General features: G+C 46.1%; 1 protein-coding gene across 1 annotated transcript; it reads right to left on the bottom strand.

Annotated features, from left to right (window-relative positions):
* Positions 1 to 99: 99 nt before the first annotated feature.
* pparab (peroxisome proliferator-activated receptor alpha b) lies at positions 100 to 27069 on the bottom strand. The gene is made up of 7 exons (XM_067235509.1): positions 26915 to 27069; positions 16833 to 17075; positions 14288 to 14445; positions 12457 to 12595; positions 10119 to 10318; positions 5159 to 5612; positions 100 to 4911 (listed from the first exon to the last, which is right to left on the bottom strand). The coding sequence occupies exons 2-7, from the start codon at positions 17032 to 17034 to the stop codon at positions 4667 to 4669; spliced, it is 1398 nt and encodes a 465-aa protein (XP_067091610.1). The 5' UTR covers positions 17035 to 17075; positions 26915 to 27069; the 3' UTR covers positions 100 to 4666.
* Between the last annotated feature and the right edge of the window lie 610 nt (positions 27070 to 27679).

Below are 27679 nucleotides of genomic sequence, written 5' to 3' on the forward strand. Positions count from 1 at the left end.
TCGTAAAAATAAAAAAGTCTCAGTTGATGACTGCAACAAGTTAGTGTTCAAATATTATACGATTTGCAATCATAGATTCACATACATTTTGGACTTTTAAATATTTTTTATTTTGAAATCTTTTAAGTCAACTTGTTTATTGTTTAATGACTAGATATACATTCGTCAAACATTTACAGTCTTGTTACCAAGCCACAGTACACATAACACATCCAAAGGCTGTTTTCCATCTATTTGCATGACACTAGCCACAAAATCACTGCATCAACTCTGACATTAAGGAAATTACAAAACAAAAAGTAAATAAGAAATTTAATTCCTATAGCTTCTGCCCCTGTCATACATACGAAGTTTGTTATAATTATGATCATATTAATTTCTTTTCACATTACTTGTATGGCAGAGTAGGATTCTATTCACTCACCTGACAATGAAAAAGGCGAATGTATCGCTATATCCTGAGCTAATTTCAGACTAAGGAAGACTAAATTCCCTGATACATATCAAAAGTCCCTTGTCAGTTCACAAAACAGCACATCTCTAAATTTCACTAATTACATGACTTGTTTCCTATGGGATTGCGGCTTAAAAGCACTTCCAACCATTTTGTTTCAGTCTGTTTAAATGATTTTGAGTGATAAGGGTATCCGTCATTGTTCATCCTCTCATATGTAGGAACATGCTTTTGAACCGTGGTTCTATGCCACATAAGAAGAAGAAAAAACAGTCATCGCTCCCATAGCTTCCCTACGTATTTCCATCGTGATTTCATATCCTGTCTCTACGCTGTATTGTGTGGCGTCCAATACTGGCACCTTCCAGTTGATGGCAGCTACCGCACATAGGGGTGTCTATGTGGCCTTAACGTGTGTCGTATCATATGGCATGGGCACACTAAGGCACAGATTGTGTGTAGTCCTTCCGAACAAGGACTAAACATTCCAAGTGAACATGAGCAGTAAATGTAAACTACAACTACAGGCGGCGGGAGAATTAGTTATCGAAGACAGTGGTTCTCAAAGTGGGCTCATTGGACCCCTAAGGGTCCGCGAACCATAGCCCGGGGGACCATGAAATAATTTGCCATAAATTATAAAATTGTAAAATTGTGCTTTATCATTAAAAAGTGAAAACATATATAATAATCTACAGATGGGGACCATTTGCACCAATAAAACAAGTATTGTGTCCATTTAAGAGCACCAAGGGTATGCTGAATGGGTTCTAAGACATGGCGTCATCATAGTTCTGCGAGTTATTATTGTACTTTAGCAGCAAGTGAGGAGGTAATCCAGAAAAATAGCAGGATACAACGGGAGTGGGTTACGACAACATACTGCATTTTAGTTACTGCATCTTGTTACTTAAGTACATCTGTTGTGATCCCACTGTGCATTATGTTAAAGTGGACGAGTTATGAGTGCATCATGTCCCATGAGAACAGAGTTTTGCTATAGGGTCACATATAAAAGACAAACCTTTGGCTTCTAACACATGGAGGCTAGCTATAGAGCATCTGTTAATTTTGGATGGTGTAGGGCACACACTGTACATCCCCTTTAATAGGTATTAAAATTCAACCTGAGATCACTGTATTACAGACTAAAACCAGCATAGTTGGAACCACACTGAGCTAGCTTGGCTGTGCTCTGTGGTTGTGTCTTAGTGTGTGAAAGTTAACAGTACATAATGTGTCACAAAATTGCAAGTCATGTGTGTTGCTCTAGTTGAGTCCAGCACATACAGGCTGGTACGTACAGGAACAAATATGACTGCCCTCCCACTCCACATAGGAATGTCCCTAATGGAATCCATATCTATATATATGTATGTATACGTGTATATATATATATATATATATATACACACATATTGAAGGTTACTTTGTTACCCATTAATCTATTTACATTGCACTATTCAACCTTAATATTCAACATTTCAGATATACTCATGAATCTGTCTCTGCTTTTGTATAAAAATACAACCCAGATTCATTATGACACAATTATGTGGCTAAGCAAAAAACAAAAAAACAGAACTAAAACATACTGTACAATTTGAAAACAATCAAAGGTATTTTACAAACAGATGAATACAAATCTGAATTACTGTTAGTAGCTTGTATACCTTTAGGTTATGCGTTTGCAAGCAAGCAGTCATATTCATATGATTTATGCACAAATCATAACTACCACCCGTTTCTGAGAGCAGGGGATAATGGGTCCATTACATCACACAATATCAAGGACTTGTGGATTTAGATGATCATTAGATGAAGAAAAGATACGTACAAAACTTTGCACAACATTGAAACCATCAGAAAAACATGTGCTCGGATGATTCTTACAGGATTTCAACAGTCTGAAGGGTGATGTGGATGTTGCCTGGTTCAAGGGTAACCAGGTTCATTCAATAAAATACCTATAAAAGACCCTAACATTCAGATGCAGTCTCTTACCATGCATTTGTGACATTGCAGAGGAGAAACTCTTCAATGGAAAAGGACAGTTCCATAACATTCATATCCCACTAAAAGTGTATTTTGTAGAAAACTCTGATAACTGTTCTCATGTATCGACAACCCACAAGGAGTTGTGTGTTTACCCCTGGACCTCAACCAGACGAGAAGACCAATGCAAGCCAATCAGGCACTGAGGCAGAGACATAGAGAGAGGCAGAGAGAGAGAGAAACAGACAGGGAGAGAGGCAGAGAGAGAGGCAGAGAGAGAGGCAGAGAGAGAGAGAGAGAGAGAGGCAGAGAAAGAGAGAGAGAGAGAGGCAGAGAGAGAGGCAGAGAGAGAGAGGCAGAGAAAGAGAGAGAGAGAGAGGCAGAGAAAGACACAGAGAGAGAGACCATATGGAGGTGCAACAGGGATGTGTGAGCAGGGGTCTGCCTAGAGGGTAACCAGGTTAACAGGCAGACTGAAGGAGCAGTACAGCCTAGCTCTGTCTGTGTGTGTGTGAGGGTTCAATGCTCTTAAGAGTTGGATCAGCCCTTGAATACAAAACAAGATGGAGTGCCAAATACCTGTGTTTGTCAAAAAGGCATAATAGAGGAACAATACGTATAAAAGAGTCTTATGTCGCATCTTCTCTGAGCACACTTGTGCTTTTAATGTAGCGTCATGATGCGTCATGCACAGTGAACTACACATGTTTGGTTTAGTTTCTTAGACTTTCTTATCCTCGTATGGGGGGGGGGGGGGGGACATTTGAAGTATGGAAGCCTATTGAGGACATGACAAGAAAGAGCGGCATGATCGCAAAGTATGGATCCAAAACTCTTTTTTTTTAAATAATTTGTTAAGACAGAGGGTCGTTCACAGTTTCAATGAGGAACTCACTTTCTGATGTCAAAACACACAATCTCAGAACCTCAGAACCATGCATCCAGGTGGTGGGTTGGGGAAAGCTTTGATTGGCAGTTACTAAGCATCATGTTGTAGGAAAGACTGTGGACGATCCCCAGTAAAGAATCATCATCCGTCCACTAGAACCTCCTCAACCTGTCTCCATGATCAGGTCTTAACTCTTCACCCCAGCTGAAGGAGAAACTTATCTTAGACCTGCTTCTAAGGGTACCTCTAGAAGAGTGAGTTCCGACAGGAAATTAGGAGACTTTCATTAGGACTTTAATATCACTGGAAATCCCATGAAATGATTGAAGGGTCAAACAGCGTATCAGGACAAAAGCTGCCTTGTTTGGAGACACAATCGTCAGAAAATCTGTGGTCGGCACTGAAGTCACTTGGGTGTTTACTGCAAAATCAGTGTGTCATTCTGTAATCTCACCTGAAAGTTTAATTTAAAAGAAAATGGAGTTCTCTAAAATCGACTGCAGGGGTGGGTTGATAAACAGCAGTTTATCTTCCCAGGGCTAGTATGAGAAGTGCATTCTACAGGACATTAATCCTAAAACCAAAACTAAATCTGTTATAAGATTGCATTCTGAATGTGAGCCCAGGTTATTTCATCTGCTTCTGATGAAGGCAGGATATATCTAAACCCAGTGATATGTGGCATGTATGTGGCGCGCTCCTAAACCCAGCACACAACACACATCTACAGTACATGGTCTCATCTCTAACGTCCTAAACAAGGAGCCGGTATGGAAGGGTCACAGGTGCTGGTACCCAGCATTTAGTTCAGTTTTTCCCAATCCTGGCCAGGGCTCAAAGACTGCAACCCTCTTTCTAACTAGAAGGTAATAGCGCCACCTATTGCATCAGAGGATGTTTAGTGGTTCAACCCTATTTTTTTTAAAGGTTTTTATGAAAAAGGACTGTTCAGCACGTACAATAACCCCACCGATTACCTACAGCGCGGGAGGGAGCTGTAGGGGTTCTGTGGAGGAAACATCCCTGACCAGGTCCCCGCAGGGTCAGTACATGTCCCTGTAGATCTCCCGCCGATCAGGACATGTCCCTTTAGATCTCCCACAGGGTCAGGACATGTCCCTGTAGATCTCCCACCGATCAGTACGTGTCCCTGTAGATCTCCCCCAGGGTCAGTACATGTCCCTGTAGATCTCCCGCAGATCAGTACGTGTCCCTTTAGATCTCCCACAGGGTCAGTACATGTCCCTGTAGATCTCCCACAGGGTCTGTACATGTCCCTGTAGATCTCCCACAGGGTCAGTACATGTCCCTGTAGATCTTCCGCAGGGTCAGTACATGTCCCTGTAGATCTCCTGCAGGAGAGGGTGGAGGGACGTGTCCTCTGTCTTCTTGATCTCCTGCACCAGCTGGGCGTGCTCCGTCACCAGCTGCCGGAGGTCCACCAGCTTCTGCAGCAGCTTGGGGAACAGGAAGGTGTCGTCTGGGTGGTTAGCCAGCAGGTGGAGTCGGAGCACCTGGATGATGTTCTCCTGCATGCGCTCGATATGGGCGACGTTCACCAACCCTGGCCGGTCTGAGGGCCATGAGGAAATAAGGAAAGCATTATTGCATACAAGAGTATTTTAGAACCGACAACAAAAACAAAACAATAATATCCTACCCACAAAACACCTGCTTAAGCCCACACGTAGCATAGTAGAGTTAGCAGAGAAACATGTCCACTGATCCCTATAGTCAATCACTTCCTATCAAATGAATTTGAGTTCCAGGTCAATCATATTTTTTTTTATCCACAAATAATAAACATCCTGTGTTCTCACCTCCGCAGCAAATGATGGCCGCCACAAACAGAGCCAAGTCGCTATCGTCCAACTCCAGCGTGTTAAACTTCATGGCGAACTGGAACTTGGGCTCCATCATCTCGCCGAAGGGCTTCCGGAGGCTCTTGAGGAACTCTCTGGTGATGAAGCCCGAGCCGTAGGCCACCAGCAGGCCGTCCTTGTTCATGCAGGACGCCAGCAGGGCGAAGAACGCCTCGTAAACGCCGTACTTCAGCAGTGTCACCTGATCGTTCAGGTCCAGGTCCGAGAACCCGGGGACCGACTTGGCGAACTCTGTGAGCTCGGTGACGGTCTCCACCGACGTGCACTGGCAGCAGTGGAAGATGCGGACTTCGGCCTCCTTGTCCTGGAGCATGCCGCCGCTGCCCACCATCCTGGCTACCACGGTCTGCTCGGCCAGCTGGAGGGTGTCCATGTCGTGGATGACGAAAGGCTGGAGGGAGGAGGAGGAAAAGGTGCAGGTTGAGTGTCTCACTTCTCCCTAAACTGTGGAACACACTACGTGTTCCGGTTCCCGTCAGAAACGCTCCTTCGCTTGGCCGTTTGAAGAATTTGCTTAAAAACGTAGCCTGGCTTTTTAATCAGACCAAGACATTGCGCATCAGGTTGTGTTTCTGACACCAGATCAGAGGAGAGTAACCGCTAATAGAGACAGACGTAACGAACAAGGCTTTCGTCGTAGGTCTACTTAAAATATATATATTTAAGCTAGTGTGCGTGCATTCTATGATTTAGAAGGCCACGGGTCGTTATAGGCCTTTGGTGTCTTACGTATGATTTGTAGAATGAATGGTTGTTTTATCATGTTTTGTTCGACGCTGATGAGATGGATCGGAAAAATTATATAGCCTATCCATCAGAGATAGGCCTAAACATAATTAAAATTAGGCTACCCACCGCACCGTGAATGTTGAATGACACGGTTGGACTGCTTCCTTTATTAAATCCCGTCATTTTGGTGATACGTCCCTTACGAAAAAGAAGTATACTTCAAGTTTAATTTGTAAGTATAAAAAGTATACTATTATCATGGCACTTAAAGTATAATAGCAGTGTACTTATTTATATACTATTTTTTGTACTAAGTAAACTGAATTGGCCCACTTTTTAGGTCATTTAGTACACTTTAAGGTACACTTATAGTGTATTTGAGGTTTGCTTTTGAATACTGTAAAGTAACCTGTGTAGTGCACTTTCAGTTCATGAAGTATACTTCCTAAAGTACCTCAAAGTATACTTTCAAGTGCACTTTCAATTAATGTAAGTACTTCAAGAAGTAAACTTAATAAATGTCCATTTACGATGATTTACTAATATATTTTAATGTTTAATGCCCCTCCAACGCCCCCGATCTTGCGTCACTTGACGAGAACAGGGGCCCGCGATAAGTGACACTGCAGATTATTTACTGAAAATTACTGTGTATACACTCTTGTAGTAAAAATCCAGCTCTTCTGATCAAACGTAACAGTCATTTAACTCTTGGTTACAATGGTAAACCAGCACAACAATGACAATTACCACGCAACGAAACACGGCATTCTAAGCAGACACATATAAAAAGCGAAATTCAATTCAAGTTACATTTGTATTTCGAACAAATGGCAAATTATAACACTATTTACCGCCTTGCATCATGGGAATTGACCAGCCAATGAGCCACGCTATCTTCATTTTTTCACGTCGTTATTTCGTTTTTCAGTCAGTTTGACAGTATAACCTTCAAATGCATAATGCAACCCTTCTGTCTGCTTCTTTTTCAAGTATATTTTTCGTTTTTTCCATTAATACTCCAATTGATCATTATTTGTGTAATAGTATAGGGCTTCAAAATGTTTTGGAAGTAATTAAGGTTATAGCTTCAGTACCAAAAAAGATTCAATGTGCAATTCATAATAGATGGTCCTAGACATGAATAATTTGAATATACAAGATGGATCAAAAAAATGTAACCTGTAATGTACTTTAAAAGTATTTTGACTGTTTTTGCTGTATAATAATAGAAAACGTACATCTTACTCCAGAAGAAATGTATACCATTTTCTGTTACTAAGCATACTTCTTAAAAGTATATCAAAAGTGAACTATTTTCAAAGCATACTTAAAAGTATATCAAAAGTGAACTAAAAGTGTACTATCCATATTTGAGTATACTTATAGTATACTTTAATATACTTCTTATTTGCAAGGGGTGACTAGTTGTAACTTTCCACAAAAGTTGTTTACATTCTTGTGTTGGCGCCTGTGCACTGTTATACCCGACAAGTAGCGCCCGTTGAAAGTTGGTCAGATCCTAGCGTAGCCTTATTGATCTGAAGAGGCACAGATCTCTCTCCCCCTTGACATAGTTTATTGTGTACACATTCTGTGTTCTGCTGCATTACTAGGTAGGTTATCATTCAGCTTACTAGTTTGGGTCATTTATATAGGTATACATTTAGTCATTTTGTTTTGTATAGTGCAACATAGCCTATATATTAATGGGCTAATTATTACTAATATATATAAGCCTAAATATACAAGTAAAATTAGTATTAGTAATGTATAGAGATGTCTTGTGTAAGTTACATTAATATTTTTTCCAACTGTTACTAATAAATAATTGTGTGTTCCCCTCAGAATACCCCAATGTCCTGTGCCTTGGAGAGAACCCCTACAGGCAGGCAGCTCTCCAGGAACAGGGTTGGAGACCCCTGCCATGGTGAAGGTGAGGATGTGTCGGTCGTGACTAATAAACTGTAAAAACCAACAGAAGCATCCTCTAGTGTTCCTCACCGACACCAAATTATAAAACTTTACAAACTCTCGTTAAGTACAGTAGTAGCAGGCGAGGGCGGACAGGCTGGCTGTTTTTACAGGGATGAAACAGCCAGTGAGCGCTTGAGAGTCACACAATGAGTGAAGATTGCCTTTATTTGTAGTTGTAAAAAGCTCTGTCCTTGACCCTCGTGTCCGTGAATTACAACTCAACTCTGTTCAATTCTCACCGTTTTATTACTGGTCTGTGTAGAAGATAAACCAATATCTTTGAATGTTGGTGTCATAAATATTACAACATAAACTCTGGGAAAACCGAGGGTTGCTCCATTAGGCACAATGTTCAAATCTCAGCCAAACAAGTTAGCCTATCTAATCTCCCTTGTTGTGCATGCCTAGCCACAAGAGGGAGTCAGGTGGCTGAGCGGTGAGGGAATCGGGCTAGTAATCCGAAGGTTGCCAGTTCGATTCCCGGTCATGCCAACTGACGTTGTGTCCTTGGGCAAGGCACTTCACCCTACTTGCCTCGGGGGGGAATGTCCCTGTACTTACTGTAAGTCGCTCTGGATAAGAGCGTCTGCTAAATGACTAAATGTAAATGTAAGATACAGAGCACAGTAAGGGCACCAGATATTGTCTGTGATCTGGGCAAGAAACAAAAGAAGAAAACAAGAAGTATTTCCCCCACTTTGTTCCCCGTCTCTCACGGTCATTCAGTGATTGTGTGCTCACTCAGGACCTGCGGTGGTGGAAATTCCCACAGATGCCAAGCCTGCCACCTGTACATGTCCATCAAGCCAGAGCTATGCTAATGCTAGGCTGATGCTAGGCTGATGCTAGCCTGGTGCTAGGCTGGTTCTAGGCTGGTGCTAGGCTGATGCTAGGCTGATGCTAGGCTAATGCTAGGCTAATGCTAGGCTAATGCTAAATGAAAGGCTACATGACAACAACAATTGACTAAACTCACATATTGTGATATAGCTACAGAATGTATAATCTTTAAAAATGTACTTAATATGTTTGTTTAGCATTTTTGGTAGCCTATTGCACGAGTCAAGTAAAAATGTCAGATTAAATATTTAATTTCAAATTACATTTACATTTAGTCATTTAGCAGATGCTGTTATCCAGAGCGACTTACAGTAAGTAAAGGGACATTCCCCCCGAGGCAAGTAGGGTGAAGTGCCTTGCCCAAGGACACAAAGTCATTTTTCACGGGCAGGAATCGAACCGGCAACCTTCCGATTACTAGCCCAATTCCCTAACCGCTCAGCCACCTGACTCCGTTGGATGCAATATATGCTAAAACAAGAATCTTAGACAAACTATTGAATTAAAATTCATAATCGTTGAACAGCACAGGTCACCAAGGAAAGGCAGACCAAATGCCCGTCGTGGTTCAGACTGTGTTGCTCCCAGCGGCCAAACCTTCACCCTGCCTCAACATGGAAGCACTGACTGGAACACCCAAGCACGCGGGAAGTAACCGTTGAAACAGGGGTGAAAGTAAAAGATGAATTCTTCAGCTGACCTATTCTGAGCCTTTCCAGACTCACAAGACAACAGACCTTGACCTCTCCCAGTCACACACCCTCACATCAAAGAATGGAGCAGGGATTGACGTATGGATCTGAAGGGACCATTTTTAGGGCCGATGTAGAAGGAGTGAGTGAGAGATGGAAGGGGAGGGAGGGAAGGGAGTGAGTGGGAGGTGGTAAGAGCACCATAGGAACCCTGGACATACAGCATGTCTTTATACTCGTTCAGCCCACTCATAACAGATGTTTCCTTGTTCATACTTGCTGGCTTGGTCTGCAGATTGGGAAAGCTGTTTCTGAAATAGACAGTTCCTCAAGGCCTGCAGGGCCCACTTCAGCCCAGATCGTATTGAGACACTGACGGCCGTTTTATTGCATCATCTTCAAGCAGAGCAACAAGGACACAAATAAAAACAAAGTTGGATTGCTCCATTGGGAATCACAAGTACACAAGCATGTCCAAAGGGCTGGCAGATCCAGACCTTCTTCCCAACCTACACACACACACACACACACACACACACACACACACACACACACACACACACACACACACACACACACACACACACACACACACACACACACACACACACACACACACACACACACACACACACACACACACACACACACACACATACCGGAGTGCTGGTCTTGCCGGTGAGGATGGTGCGGGCCTTGGCCTTGTTCATGTTGAAGTTCTTCAGGTAGGCCTCGTTGATCTGCCGGGCCAGGGTCTTCTGGTCGGCCAGCTGGGGGTCCTCTACCTCGCGTTCCCCCGTCTGGATCTCCGCCTTCAGCTTCAGCTTCTCCGACTGGGGCATCCGGCCAAAGCGGATGGCTGGGGGGACCACACGTGACGTTAGGGTGTATGTGTGGTGTGTGTGTAATGTATACTGAAACCTACACCTTTTGAAGGAGGCATTCGGAGGTCAACTAACTATAACCACGTTGGGTTTATGAATTGAATCTACGCTGTTCCACACAAGTGTGCATGCACATGCTTGTTTGTGTTGTTTTTGTTTTCAGACCACAAGCATCTCCCAGACAGACAAATCCCAGGTAATCAGATTACATTTGCACTGCTTGTAACCCTTCCACTCTGGCACACACACACACACACAATCTTACCCCAACAGGTGTACCCATAACAGTCCCTTTATTTCTGGGACTTTAAAAGGATAGAAGGGGATCGGAATTTGCTGCTTTCCACCGCAGACGTCACACACACACACACACACACACACACACACACACACACACACACACACACACACACACACACAGTATAATTGCACAGCGCTGTATTAAAGCTTAGTGGCGGACCCATTAGCTTAGTGTGTTCACAAAGTGGAAGCTAAGGTTAACCCCAGCAGATCAGGGGCTGAATCCCCGATCAGGAAGTGTGATCGCTGGGAGAGGAAGTAGAAGGGGGTATCCCTCAGTATCAGCCTTCTGACCCAGCAGGTTGGAGGTGCCCCAGGTAACAGACAGCAGGGATGGGGAAGGAGGGGAGGATGGAGAACTGACTTGCTCGCTGGGGACTGTTAGGAGACATGGGAGGGAGTGTTGTGGGTGGGGTTCAATCATTCATGTTCAAGTGAATTCATGATTGTTATGAATGAGAGAGAGGGACAGAGAGAGAGGGACAGAGAGAGAGGGAGAGAGAGAGAGAGAGAGAGAGAGAGAGAGAGAGAGAGAGAGAACTGATGGAAGCAGAGTGGAGCTACAGCTCTCAGTCCATCTGGAGCCTCAGTGCCTCTGGATTCATTTCCCCCTCCACAGAGAGAATTACATTCAACACATTATTCAACTCAATACAGACTCAAACTACAGCAGGACTACGCGTGTGAAGACGAGAACGAGATCAGGACACTACTCTACACTTATTATTTGGTTCATCTGAATCTTGGTGTAGCACTAACATCCACCCAGACGAGCTATATCTGTACTGTAAAGACCTATGGCCTAGTGAAAACGTTCAATTGTTGTGACGTTTCAAATCTTTTAGACACTCACGTGTGAAAACACACACGTCATCCCAAAAACTGCATTTCGGTCTGTCCTGGCCTCTAAGATCTTAACCTTGGTCAAGGGTCAGCCTGCCATGTTGCATGTTTGCAGGTTGCTAAGGGTGACAAGGTTCATCCAGATCAATACATCCCTCTGCTTTGCGACCTTTACCAGATCCTCCATTGCTGCGGAGGCAGATCATCTTCCAGGACATGGGCAGGAGCTCAGTGGCTCCGTCATAGAGAGAGCTGTGTGACTGTTGGGTGTTCTGTAGATGTGGTCATTTGATACCGGCTTCTTTTTTTGCCATGCTGCTGTCAGCTTGCAGCTAGCTTGTTATGCAGCGTGGTGTACAACGTCATGTGTGAGTGAGCTGATGATGAATCTCTTCAAGTGTGTGTCTGTCCATCCTGTCCCTTGCCCTGTCCCCATCCTGTCCCCATCCTGTCCCCATCCTGTCCCCATCCCTGTCCCCCATCCTGTCCCCATCCCTGTCCCCCATCCTGTCCCCATCCCTGTCCCCCATCCTGTCCCCATCCCTGTCCCCCATCCTGTCCCCATCCCTGTCCCCATCCTGTCCCCATCCCTGTCCCCATCCTGTCCCCATCCCTGTCCCTATCCTGTCCCCCACCCTGTCCCCCACCCTGTCCCCCACCCTGTCCCCATCCCTGTCCCCATCCTGTCCCCCACCCTGTCCCCATCCTGTCCCCAACCCTGTCCCCATACCTGTTCCCAACCCTGTCCCCATCCTGTCCCCCATCCTGTCCCCCATCCTGTCCCCCATCCTGTCCCCATCCTGTCCCCAACCCTGTCCCCCACCCTGTCCCCATCCTGTCCCCAACCCTGTCCCCCATCCTGTCCCCAACCCTGTCCCCCATCCTGTCCCCATCCCGTCCCCCATCCTGTCCCCACCCTGTTCCCACCCTGTCCCCTACCCAGCTGGGTCAGGGCCACCTCTCCACTCACCGTTGTGGGACATGCCGACTGACAGGCACTTCTGGAAGCGGCAGTACTGACACTTGTTGCGGTTCTTCTTCAGGATCTTGCAGCGGCGCTCACACCTGTCGTACTCCAGCTTCAGGCGGATTGTCCGCCGGAAAAAACCCTGAAGAAACGACACGAGAACAAACTAAGAAGAAGAGAAAGGCTCAGTGGAGGCCTGCATGAGCACACACACCCACCTCGCACCCCAGCTCCCCAAATCAAAGTCCGTGTTATCAGAAGCTACCGCAACGCAGGGTGAATGTGCAAATCGACTGTTTACTCAGCACTGAAATGAACCCTAAAGCACCATGATGTATTGACTTTCAGCTTGGCAAACACAGGGACGGTGAGATGAGCTCATTAAGTATCACCTCGGAGCCTTTAAACGACCAGAGGTTCACATCAGCAGACTGTGCCTTACTCCAGCACACATCCACCCTGGACATGAAGCAGCAACATATATAAACCGGCCCTGGCGCCTTATGAATGTTGCGTGTAGAGGAGTATCAGTTTGGACATACATGCTTATCAATTCCACATGGTGTAACCATAGCAAAATCTATCTAGACAAACAGTTGCATGCATCTAAGCGGTGGTCATTCGTGGCCGTGCTGAGGGCTTGGGGTGTGTTTGGGTGGGGTTAACTGGGTGGAGGGGTAATGGATAGGGAATTGCTTAAAAAGCCATTATCCCGTGAAAGGATTCAGTATTAGTTACCCTGACGTTGTGAAAGTGAGTGGAACACTGTTGTGCAAAGACACACAGATGTGCCATGCTCAAGCACGTGTTACGGACAAACTAGGTACAGACAGTAGCCAAGACGCGCACGCACGCGCGCGCACACACACACAAGCACACACACAAAGCTTGGCATGTGTTATTGTGTCTGGTAATAGAATGCTGCTCTGACCTTGTGTGTGTGTACTGGCTACTGTGTGTGTGTGTGTGTGTGTGAGGAAGGGGGAGGGCTATTTTATGACCAACACAGAGCAGCCCTATCCTGGGCTGTCAGGTGTCCACACAGTACGGGGGCAGAGAGGGGAGGGGCGTGTAGAGGGGCACATGCACACGCCTGCTAACATGTCCGTCCGTCTGACAGCCACACCCACAGGGCTCCTCTGTCGCTGCTCCCATTGGTCGACGCAGGGTTCAGCGAGTTCACCCTGACCTCAGTGTTGACCTATGGGGCCAGGGGGCCAGACGTCTTGGTCCTGTTGAGGCCCTGAGCTAGAGCTCCGCCCTGGGGCAGATCCATCCAGCCAGGCACTGCCGACCACACAGGAACATGGAGCTTGTGCACAGTACTGGATATCTATCCCTCAGGTAGAGGCCAACACCTGCAGACCTGACATCAAGATCATTGATGCAGAACCTTTGTGATTGAGTGCTCTGCTCAGAATGCCCATGTGACTCTGTGGTCTCGCAGTCCCACATTCTGATTTGTTTGGGTTTGGTGCCCCAGCAACAACACTGGCTCCGGTTGTTCATCAACACACCTCTTAGACAATTAACCTTGACACAGTCCAGCCTAGAGTGTGGTTGTGTGGTCGTATGTGTGCTCTGCATGGCTGACTGAGTTTATTGATGACGCTGATCCTGTCCATCCTGTCTTTCCTTCTCACTGTTCTGTATTGGAATCGGCCGCATGGTTTCAGTGTCACTCATGCGTGCGTTTGACTCCGTTAATGTTCAAAATAGCCACAGACATATTTCTCCATCGAAATTTGGACTAAAAGGTTGAGAAAAGCTTGAGGCCTTACTGCAGCGGCCTGGGTTCAAATCGGTGGTTTGTGTGTGTGTGTGTGTGTGTCACCTTGCAGCCTTCGCAGGCATGGACTCCGTAGTGGTATCCCGAGGCACGGTCGGCACACACCCTGCACTCCAGGTTGAGGGAGGTGGACGACAGCTCCTCCTGACCTGCCGACGCCCCGAACACCACAGAGGATGGACTGGACGCTGGCGTCAGAGCATCTGGAACACACACACAGACACACACACACACACAGACACACAGACAGACAGACAGACAATACAATTTAGCGGACATGCTGCACCTGTCAATAAATCAATGTGACAACCCTTCAGAGCTCAAGGCATGTGGACGCCCACGAGTAGAGCAGTGATGGCCTCTGACAAGCAGAGCGCAGCTTGTGCCCTCCTCAGAGGCACAGGTGACCGGCAGTGGAAATTCACCAGAGTCCCTGGCAGGTCCAGGGCACACGGCATGTCCATTCCAACCCTCTATTTATACTTGTGTACAAATATGGCGTGTGCCATCACATGAATATTAATATGAATATTGGGCAAGATTAGCAATACAGCAGTTGGTAAGATAAGAAATGTTCAACATTGTGGGGTTAAGTCGCCCCACATGATTTGGTGGTTTTCGGCTGGAAACAGATAAGTACTGTATCTGGTCTCGCTGCCAAGTGCTTCGGGCCAACCGCACGTGCTTGTTCTTACAGTCACTACTAGGACATGCATGCCACAAATACTGGGCTTGTTCTGGGTTTCTCCTGTTACCATGCCTCTCTCTCTACCTCTCTCTCCCCCTCTCTCTCTCTCTCTCTCTCTCAGTCTCTCTTCTTCTCACAACACTCCATTAACAACGTTCAAAATCCTGCTATGCTAAACACATCCTCTGCAGACCTTTCCATGACATCATCATTCGTTTCCATGCGGTTTCCCCCCTCCCCCTCCCTGTCGTCACCCTCCCCCTCCCCGTCGTCACCCACACCCTCCCCGGACAGGCACCCACACCCTCCCCGGACAGGCACCCACACCCTCCCCGGACAGGCACCCACACCCTCCCCGGACAGGCACCCACACCCTCCCCGGACAGGCACCCTTGTTTACATCATGAACCCACTCACTTCCTCACACTGCAGTGTTTGACCCTGCACACTGATATTTTCCACCATGCAGGTGGGTCGTGTTGGCTGCAAAGGATTCAACGTTTGCTTGAAGGAGGGTTTGACAGCTGAGGAATGTGTGAACTCCAGTTAGGGGGCCGTGAGTAGAGGAGCCTGGGGGGCGTGAACATGTTGGTCAGACAGACCCTCTCTGAAGCCTGGTGGGATAGCCCATAACCCCTTTTCCAAAAGCTGGGGGCGAGGTCAGAGGTTAAACAAGCCGAACGCCCTCGTTAAACTCTCCGCCAGAGAGAATTAGGGATTATCCTAAGAGTAAGGGTCCGGGGAATCTGGTTCCTCAAACAACAACGAGATTACAGGCTTGCTGTCTTTCATCCAGGGAGACACTCCAGGGGACAGTCCACCCTGATGGACAGTCATACCACATTGCCGATTCAATTCACACCAACCAAACCTATTTTCACCACAGCTGAAACGCCCTGATGATCAGTCTTGTGCAGAGAGATGGCCTCCATCTGCCATCCCCTCCTTGCTCTTCTGTTACAGGATGGAGTGCAGAGGTGAGAGACCCTTCTCCACCCGGCATGTTTGGTTTTCGTTGTGGAAACTTCTGACTGTTTAGTTTCTAACACCCATCAACAATGCTTGACACCATGACTACCCACTCAGTTGTGTGTCTATCATCAGTTACAGTGTGGTTTCTTTAGCCATTTCACTTATTTCATTTGGCTAAATCTTTGACTCTGGACTATGCTCCCAATACTGTGTCGCAGCCCCTGAGCCTGGTGGGTGACCAGAGCCCCGAGCTTGTTAGAGGCTGTCCTATCAGAGGTGCCTACCCAGAGCCCCGGGCCTGTGAGAAGCCGTCCTATCAGGAGGTGCCTACCCAGAGCCCCGGGCCTGTGAGAAGCCGTCCTATCAGAGGTGCCTACCCAGAGCCCCGGGCCTGTGAGAGGCCGTCCTATCAGAGGTACCTACCCAGAGCCCCGGGCCTGTGAGAGGCCGTCCTATCAGAGGTGCCTACCCAGAGCCCCGGGCCTGTGAGAGGCCGTCCTATCAGAGGTACCTACCCAGAGCCCCGGGCCTGTGAGAGGCCGTCCTATCAGAGGTGCCTACCCAGAGCCCCGGGCCTGTGAGAGGCCGTCCTATCAGAGGTGCCTACCCAGAGCCCCGGGCCTGTGAGAGGCCGTCCTATCAGAGGTGCCTACCCAGAGCCCCGGGCCTGTGAGAGGCCGTCCTATCAGAGGTACCTACCCAGAGCCCCGGGCCTGTGAGAGGCTGTCCTATCAGGAGGTGCCTACCCAGAGCCCCGGGCCTGTGAGAGGCCGTCCTATCAGAGGTGCCTACCCAGAGCCCCAGGCCTGTGAGAGGCCGTCCTATCAGAGGTGCCTACCCAGAGCCCCGGGCCTGTGAGAGGCCGTCCTATCAGAGGTGCCTACCCAGAGCCCCGGGCTTGTGAGAGGCCGTCCTATCAGAGGTGCCTACCCAGGACGGTGGAGCCGTCGGAGCCCGTGTTGGAGGACTGGTACTCGGGTACGTCGAAGGAGCTGAGGGCGTCATCTTCCATGGACTGGGAGATGTCCTGGAGGTCCTCCATGCCCCCGATGAAGTCCTCGCACAGGGGGCTGCCCAGCACCGAGTCCTCCAGAGGGGACGGGGGGCGGTAGTGGCTCTCCATGTCGACCATGACGGAGGACAGCAGGGCCCAGGGCACGCTCACTCATCAGACTAGGGGGGGAGGGGGGAGACATGGGGAAGGGAGGGGGAGAAGAGAGGGAGGGAGATGGGAGAGGGTGAGAAGGTAAGTTCATTTTATAGCGATGCATCAAGGAAGAAACTGATTTACGGTAAGAATCAGAGACCTTGTCTGTGTGTATTCTGATTGTAGATTCAGGTACTCCATTAGAAAATAATTATAAAAATAAAATCAGAATCATAATAATAATACTAAGAAAGAAGACAACATGGATAACGGATTTCATGTCTACGTTCTAGATACATCCTTTCCTCTTGGCTAAAGCGGAATATGATGACGACATGATAGATTTACTAAATAATGTGTTTCCATCACACAAGATGCTAATTAGCATGAGATCAGCAAATACGCAGCCCAAATCAAACTAGCTTGTCCATCCGATGCTGCACACGACATGACTGTGGGTCACATGACCAGGGACTGTGGGTCACATGACCAGGGACTGCCAGCACGTATCGAATGACACAACAGCGGGGCTTCTTATTGCCAAATTCCAAAGACGGCAACCTGATTCCCGAGCCCCAAGGCCACAAGGGAGGAGCTGAGACATGTAGGGCACGAGGCTAGGCTAGGCTAGAATATGCTGGGCTAGGCTAGAATATGCTGGGCTAGGCTAGGCTAGGCTAGAATATGCTGGGCTAGGCTAGAATATGCTGGGCTAGGCTAGGCTAGGCTAGAATATGCTGGGCTAGGCTAGGCTAGGCTAGAATATGCTGGGCTAGGCAAAGCTGAGCTAAAATAAGATACGCTAAGCTAAGCTAGGTTGGGTTTTGCAAGACAAGGCTAGGTTGGGATGGTTATAAACTTAGCTCAGATGGACTAGGCCCTAAGGCTACGAATGAAATGGCTTCTGGAGAGAAGTCAGGGTAGGATCTCAGATACTTATCTTTAGAACATTCTTGAAGGGCTAGAAGGAGGGGACCCTAAATCAGTTCCTAGTGTCATCTCCTCACATCAACCCATCCATCACTAAGTCAGTCAGCCACTTCGTAAGAAGACCAGTGATTGGGGGTTTGAAGACTGAATGGGAACAACTCTGAAATTACCTAATTTTAATCTCCCAATCACCCCATGCAAGGACAGTAGGTGTTAGGATGGACAAAGACTGTTGTGAAAGGGTGGGTGTCCAAGGAGTTTATTTCGCCCGAAGTTATCGAAACATCCCACTATAAGACCATACCGTGTAAAGGCTGTCTGGAGCTGACCTGATTAGACCCCTACTAATCATGAGCGAGCATTAGACACGCTGTACTAGCCTCACGTGCAGTGTAGTCTGGTGCACACATACTTCGGAGGGCAGTCATCTCAAACTCAGGCTGTATTATGCAACTTAAAATTCTTCTGAACTGTGTTTTTTTTTTATAATCGTTCGGGGGGGTTGGGGGTCGGGTTCTCTGTCCCTGTCCATAGCAGGTGCACCAGCCCACGCTGGTTATTATAGGTCTAGAGGTCAAGGTTCGCACAGTGACTGAAAGTAGAGACATTGTGTCAACACACTCAGTGTGCAAATCTGACCTTTGCTATTTATGTTCCTTGCATGTCATGACACAGTCCCACACTGACCCCCTGATCCCACCAGCAGACCAGTACAGCAGAATGCCGTCTTCATGTAAACAATCGGGCTGAAAGGAGACCGATGCTTAATCACTCAGTGGAAGGAACATCCGTCATGTCCCCTGAGAGGTGAATAGAGTAGCTATCTGTCACTACTGTTCTTTAGATATGTTGTGACTTATTTGATTTAAGTAATTAAAGAAAGCAATTCATATTTTGGTTTAAACTGTATAGCAAGAAATGTAAAAGATGCATCATTTACATGAGAGACAGAGACAGAGAGACAGAGACAGAGAGAGACACTAGCGCTAGTTTGACAGAGAGACTAGCGCTGGTTCCTGGGGTAACAGCAGAGCTTTGTCCCATAGGTCAAGCCCCCTCTAGTGTGCGCTCAACCAAACCTGCTGAGGAGGGCATAGCACACACTGAGACAAGGACAGGGAAGGTCACCCCGCTGGGACGGAGTGTGTGTGTGTGTGTGTGTTAGGGTCTGGAGGGGGAGGGGACGATCCATTCTCCCCTCGAGGGACTGACAAAAGACCTCTACCATTAGACTCTGCGATCGCCATGACAATGTCATGAAAATTCCGCCACACAAATCATGTTCAGATTCGTTACTATTGGGAAGTACCCTACGTTTCAAAGCTCAAACAAATCGGCAGGCGCTCAAGCAATTCATTCACACTTACATGGTGAATCCAAATATGATGTTCTACATCACTGGCTTCGAGACGGTTCCGTTGTCACAACTTACAAGTTTGTGGTATGTTAACATCATGGTCATTAAGGCATAACAACACACAAGCTAAGAATAGCCCAAAGCAATCTCACAGCCCTCTCCTCTCACAGTGGGATTATTGCTCCCCACCCCCACATTAACCACAGCATACTGCTAACCCAGTTTCTACTGAGCCACGGGGGGATATCTGGGGGCAACATCAATAATGTAGCCAGAGGACAGGGAATAGAGCTGGCAGAATGGAGTCATGTTCATTACATGACTCAGGTTTACATAGACAGTCTCTCGGGTGTGGGATACCAAGGGTGGTTTGGAATCACGTTCGAGAACATCCATGTGATGGTCTGGTACCGACAGCTGTCTTGGACTAAGGAGCACAGGAGGGAATGTATCATTGCACATGGTTCTGTCAGTTTTCATAAACCACAGAGTATACCAAGCCCAAGAGATCGTCACGACTTACTCTCAATGAGAATGACCTGGATGAGTTAAGGTCAGCTACAACAGTCCTCTCTATTTCTGGAGAGAGGACGTCCTTCTTTTGGCACATGAAACCAAGGCCCTTCCAGACTAGGAACAGCCATGGTGAGACAACAATTGGAGGCACAGAACATTGGAGCAACACCAAAACAGGCTGTAGGTGTGTTTGCTCTTGTCTGACCCAGCAACAATACAACTCGACAGACACACAATGTCCTGCTGGCACAGAGAAAGGGTCTGTCTGTGAAACTGCATAGCTAAAGCATCAATGTCTGGCATGCAGGATGTAAAAGTACGTCCGTTACCGAAAAGAACATAGGAAAGAACTCTAGGAGGAGTATTTTCATGTAAAAAAAATAAGATTCCGGTAAACAAGTCCATACCTTCAAAAACCAAACCTGAAAATTCTCTTCACAGCGTTGGCCTGTGACTACATGGCAGGCAGTCCTTTAGCATGTACGTGTGTGTGTCCGTGAACATGCGTGTGTGTGTGAGAGTGTGAACAAGCTGTACGTTAATGTTTAACCCCCTTGTGCCATGGTCTGAGAGTGTCAGGCCTATGAGAGCAGGAGGACCAGACAGCCTGATTGTGGCCCCAGAACAAGGGGACTGGGGGCTGCCCCTGGTACTGCCTGAGGTATATGTTTGCCGAGTGAGTCTTCACGAGGCTGCGCAGGGGTCGAGCCCTCGGTAAACACCTGAGGAGACCTTATCGCTCGCCGCTGACACACCACCCAGATCACGCTCATTGCTAAGGAGACGGGTCAAAGTGCATCTGGGATGGACAATGGTCCTTTAGCTCTGCTTTACAAGAGAGAAGGTTCTGATATCTGAAGGTTAAAACTAACTGCTAGCAGTTTTTGGACCTAAGCAATGTCAGGGTCTTGAAACGAAGTCGTTGTGCAAAGCTGTTTGATGCCTGACAGACACATTGGCCCCTTTATGGGGTTTAATATGTAAGGACCATTATACATATCCCACAAGTAAAATCTATACGAATTTACAGCTTTTTAAAATGTATTAATGTATATAATCGGAGTATTAATTCTAAGAAAATTCAACTCCATTTACAGAGGTAAATGACTTTTGCATTTCTAAATAAACTAGATTAGCCAGTGCTAAGTCATTACTTCATGTAGAGAGAATTAAAGGTCAAGTTAAACCAGAGGACAAGTTACCCAAGATCTCCCAGCCAGCTACTATTAACCCCAGAGCTGCATGTATTGAGAAATAAAACATTAAACCTAATGTTACGTAAACCCTGGTGGACTTTGTCTTGTGACTTGACAGCAAATCTGGTGTCAAAGAGATAATCAACCTCACCACACTGCAGAAACCCAGAAACCGTACACTGAACAGAGAGATAATCAGCTTTCTAGTAGGGCTTGTTTCTAGTATAAATGGCTCATCCAGTGACTTAATTTAGGTAAACAACACATTAGGCTATTCATTCATCATGAAGACCTTTTATCGAGTTGTCATTTTTTTTTTTTTTTACTGCACTGGCAGCCATATTTACTTAGATTTACATTTTAAGCATAAGCAAACTCATAACAAATATTTTCATACCTACATTTTATAGGGCATTTTTACAGTATAAAAACCAAATCACACACCCATACACACACACACACACACATTATGAGGTCAGGGTACTGTTGGTTTTTCACAACAAGGGTTGTCCAGTATGATAGTATCTCACTAACCCTAACCCTATATAAATAACCCTATACCACTAACCCTATACCACTAACCCTATACCACTACCACAACCCTAACCTTCTGGTACAACCATTGCATTGTTGGCATACCTTTACATTAGCCCCAGCTTCCTGCCCTGTTGCAACATGAACATATAGGCTAATCATTCCTGGCTAGGTGGTTCTCATTGAGGCATGTAGCTAGCGTAGCGTCTCTCATTGAGGCATGTAGCTAGCGTAGCGTAGCATCGCCTGGGTCAGCAGGAGGCATTGAGAAACAACACAGCTGTTGCAAAAATGTTCTTATGATACAGTTGTATTTGATGTCAAAACTTGGGTCTGCCATATCAACTGTAACTTATTTCCAAATCAGTTAGCAGGATCGGATGCAGGCTGGCCTTACAAAATATCCCTAAGGACTGTCTAACGGCAGGAATCTTGGTCTCTTGACAGCTGGATGACTAGAGACAGGAGATACAAGCAAGGGGCCCAATTTCAACAGTATCTGCTCACAGAAGTCAGGGTTTCCCGCAGAAAATGTTGAGGTTCTGGTTGAGGGGGAACATCATGCATGCGGATTGCGACCCGGGGGGGGGGGGAGAAGCCACCTCCCGGAAATGAGTCTCTGCAGGTTGGGATGTCTGCACAGCTACAACAAAGAGGTTTTGTGTACAAGTATTACGGCAGGAATGGCCATTCACGAGACAAAAAAAAACAAAAACAAAGCAAAGAACTGTGACTGCTGTTCAAATTTTCCCTCCTTTCTGAGGTAAAGGACGAGATAAGTTAGAAGCGTTTTCTTCCAGACAACTGTATAGGCCTACGGGTCTTCTTACATTTTCCAGTATGACATCGGTGTCCTGAACTGCTCCGGTCTGGCTGCCAAATCATCCTGCGTGTTTTTGAGGAGGCATGCAGTGTGAGGCCTGGCAAGAGGCCTGGCAAGATGCCTGGCTAGCTCTGCAGCAGCTATCACAGGCCCACGACAGTAGTTACCACCACAAATTAGCTCTAGAGTAGCTACCGCAGGCTAGCGCTACAGTAGCTATCGCAGGTCCAACGTCCACGACAGTAGCTACCGCTAGCTAGCTTGATTAGTTATTTACAGTTAGCCGCACCACTCCTCTCTGCTCTAGGAACCACCTTCATTAACTTAAGCAGAAAATAATGTATTTTTCAGGACTATCTGCGCTGGTTAGTGGAACTCTGGACGACTTAGGAGAGCTTTACCCAATAAGGGTGTCAAGACTGGAGAGCAGCACAGGTAGGTGGTAACTGATCAGGATTTCTGACCGTTGTCTAACATGGCGAACCAAGACATGGCTGATCAACACAACAATGCCGACTTCCTTATTGAAAACAGAGAGAGCGAGAGAGACATGTACAGGTAAAGAGAGCTAGGGCAGGGCAGATTGATGAAGAGAGAGAGAAAGTGAGAGTAACAGAATAAGCAGAGACCAATGTGGATGCAGATACAATTGTGACTGAATCCTATCATACACCAGTCAGAGGCTTTGAGAGTTAAGCCAAAGGGGTTGAAAGCTTGCTGACTTCAGTAGGGTCTTCCTTGTCATTAGCTCACAATCTCCTCTCCAGAGCAGCTTACAATAAATCTGCCAGTCAAACAATCCTATAGATTGAGACAGTCTGCTAGGGTCTGGATTTTGCCCAGGTGAAGGTCGTGCTGAGAGTTTGAGGACACTAGTGGAACAGAGATTGCTTCTGTGTCCCAAGGGTACCGATAGGGAGAAGGGCAAAGGAGAAGAGAGTTTGACAACATGAGAGATCGTCTAAGAGCAAGAAACTTACATTTACATGTAGTCATTTAGCGGACGCTCTTATCCAGAGTGACTTACAGTAAGTACAGGGACATTCTCCCCGAGGCAAGTAGGGTGAAGTGCCTTGCCCAAGGACACAACGTCATTTGGCATGACCGGGAATCGAACTGGCAACCTTCAGATTACTAGCTCGCTTCCCTCACCGCTCAGCCACCTGACGCCCCCTAACTTGTATGCACAAGCTTGAGGAAGAGCGGAGCGTTTTATTGAGTTGTTAGCAAGACTAAATCAAATAATGTTTTGTTTGCATAGCCCTGTTACACGCAACGTCACAGAAACGTTTCACATAATGCCCACAAAACTGCACCTAAACTAACCTAACACCCTCAAGGTGGTGATTATCATTCATGTTAGTGCCCATGAGTGGGTTCAGGAGGGCGAGATATCCCTCCACACATAAAGGACATCCGAATCCGAATCAAATTTAAATCGCCAAGTAGTTTACACAACAAGGAATTTACTATGGTGGGCAGGTGCATACAGTCAACATATACGAATCTTACAAATCTTTAAAAATGTGGTCCTTAAATATATCAAAGTAAGAAATGTGACAAATTTACAACAAAATACTGTACAATATAAAGGTTCATACAAAAAACTGCTGAAAGAGAATGGCGGTACAGAGCCTCGAGCTGAAATCCTCCTTCCACAAGCCGGTCTCTAACCCTCCTGACACAATAACGGGCTTTAACTGTCCTTGATTTTGAGAAAGGAACTCAAGTATCATCATGGATAAGTGCAGGCAAACCCGACAGCTAAAACAAGATTCTAGTTGCTAACATCCTTTCAAAATGCTTGTTTACAGACTCTCAACCAGGGTGGGGGGTAAACTCTCCAGAAAGGTTTGTTGAGGCTGAAAGAACCAGATAGTCCTGTTTGAGGAGAACAGAAAAAGCCGTTCTCTCTCTCTCTGTCTCTCTGTCTCTCTGTCTCTCTCTCTCTTTCTCTCTCTCTCACCATCTTTCACTCCAGCGACTTAAAGCCGTCACTCAGACGTTGATTAGAGGTTTCTGGTTCCACGAGACAAGACTCTCACAAAGAAGACAGAAACGTACTAGTCCCCTGAGATACTGAATGAAGTCAACACGTACAGGAAGTGTGTAGACACATACACACGTAGAAGTGGTTTGAGTTCACAGAGTTTGGCTGTAGGACGGTGAGATATCCGTCGCACAGCGACAGCAAGACATGGCGTGTTTGAAGCTAATTTTTCTAGCACCCTCTTCTGTACCAACAGTTTAATGCATCTAGTTTCCTGCAGCTTCAGTCCCACAGAAGAGCACAGCACACCTTTACTTCCTGTCCTAGTGTGTGGCAAATAAACACAAAACTTGAGTCAAACACCCAATAACACCACCATCGTTTCATTTATCATTTTTAACAACCATATAAAATGTACTGCAATCAATGCACATGGCTGCGTTAGATGGTTTTCCACCAAAACATGATGAGAAATGGGCAGCCTGTGCCAAACCTGCTCACAAATACAAGATCGTAGATCATCAACAAAGCAAGTCTAGCTTTCCTGGGCATGATGAGAGACCGAACACCACACAGTGAAAGAGGACCTTTGAACCCAAGACCGGCTACACGTCCACACGCCTCAGCCGCTGTGGAGACTAGCTTTTGAGGGGAGCAAATAGCAGAGAGGGGGGATTATGTAAGGCTCCCACAGCCCAGCACTGTGCTACTGTCAGAGGAGTGCCTGTACAAGTTATCCAATCCTAGACCTCAAAGAGAATGTGACCTCCATGCCTTTCTGCAGAGCTTCGAACTCTCTCACTGGCTCCCTGTTTGACTGGGTGACTTATCAGAGAAAATACAACAAGTAGGTTGTTAATCACAACTTCAATTCGAGTGAAGAAAACACCAGGCAGTTAGACTGGTACAAGAGACTGGTACAAGAAACTGGTGTAAGACACTGGTGTAAGCGACTTGTTTGACAAGATACAAGAGACTGGTTTGACAAGATCTTGGTAATGTTTAACACTCACAAGGAAGTAAGTAAATTAGATATAATTGTGCCGTTGGCGGGTCAACGATTATCTTAGAGGCAAAATAAAAGATGGGACTTGGATTCAGAGGCGTGTCAACTCACAGCTTGACTCACATGGCAACAAGAACTGCAAGCATGCCAAGACAAGCTGGTGTACACTATGGAAGAAAATGTATCATTCTTGACCCATGCAGTCAAGATTCTATCATCCCAATACGTGTAAGGGATAGAGTGTTCTTCTTTGATTGATGGACCACTCTGTATTAAGACCAGACAAGATATGGAAACTGATTCCTTCCAGCTCTATTTTGAAACAACCCTACAGACCCCTTGATTGTCTCTTCTATCAATTTATGGGTCGCATGGTATATCAACAGAAAATCTGAATTACCCCCAAACAACTTACATGAGCTTATATTATTCTGCTCTCTTCTACTCACAATGTGCTACTGACAACTAGATTTAGTTTCATTGATGCAAATAGCAGAGGAATCAGGGATTGACCCACCACGGTAACTTATAAAACCCCTGACGTGCGAGCAGACAGTTTGATAAAGCAGGCGTTGCAATTTATGGGGAGACAAATTCAATGAAAAGACTGTGAGTGGCACTTAAGACTCATTCAAACTAGTCTTAATTTACAAAGGACCACCAACAAGATACGGACCTCTCTCGCAGAAACCTGACAACAGACTTGAAGCAGAACAAACCTCTAAAAGTGGTCAGTTTTTCCTTGGGGCAGATACTGAGATAATTTTCGGTCATGAGGTACACTATTTTCACCGAATTTCTCCAAACTTTTCAACCTGTCTGCAGGCTTTTGTCACTACAGTCTAAGTTTCTACTCCCTTAGCCTACTGTTGGAACTTCCCTGATTCTAAGTTAACACTCATTTATTTAACTACTCACTTGACACTTGACGACTCCCTTGACATGATCATATGCGTGAATACTTTTCTACTGTTACTGTAATTATGTAGGGTCTAGCAACAGCTACTCAACAGCTACTCAAAGTTAAAGACATGGGAATACTTCCAAATATCACTTTATAATGAGTTTGCAACATGCACTCACGGGAAGGCTAAACAAACGTTCATGTATTATGTCTGTTACAATGTCACGAACCAAGGCTTATAACTAAAAAATACTCTCCAAATTGATTATTCATAGAGGACTATAGGCTACAACAGGCTTACAGCACTAGAAAACAACATATAGATAGAATAGCATGTCCGACGCGCAGGCGTGCTCCAAGTAAAATGATACAAAAGCACTGTCCTTTCAGATGTTTCGAGCAAATGTTGCATTATTTTGCAATACAAAAGAAATAGAACAAATTGAGAAATATTCTACAAATCAGAGAACTCTGAACTGTCTTCACACACTAATTAGGCTATGGCACAGAACTATCCTAGATCAAATACAAATCGTATGACGCTTGATGAAGGATATGCAATTTAATATAAATATATATATCGAGCGTTATTATCTAGGCTGTATTTACCTTACAATGTACTGCACAATCCGAAGCCGCCATATCGTCAGAAATCTTGGTGGATTGAGAGGCTGTCAGCGCGCGATCGGAAGGACGAGGATGGAAAAAAGAGTCCTCTTTCACGCGTCCTTGTTTGTCTCCAAACAGCGATGCCGCTGTCAAAATCCCCCACCACGGCTCGGCCGGACTTGCGCCCACCCGCAGGAAATGACGTAATGACTGACAGTTCATTCGCTGAAGGCTCACACCCCCTGACACACCTATGGTTTCAGCGAATAGAAACGACGCAGTCTCTCCCTTGAGCAGGACGCCCCCTAACCAGGGACTGAAAGCAGGAGGAAGAGAGAGCAACATGGGTTACGCTGCACGTATTCGCAGCTGTGAAAAGACTGTAAGAAAACTCTTAAAGAATACAAGATAAGCCGCTTAAGATGCATATCGGTGTCATATGTATAGCCTATAGGCTAGTAGTGGCCTAAGCAAGCATTCACACACACGATCATTCAACCCTTTAAACAGGCCAAAGTATCGAATCAATTGCTTTCCATTTTAATACGTCAGAAGGTCAATAACATAGAACTGTAATGCAACCAAGATCTTGTCAAGAAACAACTTGTTAAAAATAAAACGTGTCTGAAACGAAAAGAATAATAAAATAAAATGGCAGTTATGCAAGAACACTTCATCCTTGGACACAATGTTGTTGGAGGCGAAGCCTATCGTGCACGGTGCACACGTGCTGTGGTATGTTAAGTAATGCAGCTGTGCTGATTT

This window comes from Osmerus mordax, chromosome 4 (assembly GCF_038355195.1).
Source record: "Osmerus mordax isolate fOsmMor3 chromosome 4, fOsmMor3.pri, whole genome shotgun sequence".
NCBI lineage: Eukaryota > Metazoa > Chordata > Actinopteri > Osmeriformes > Osmeridae > Osmerus > Osmerus mordax.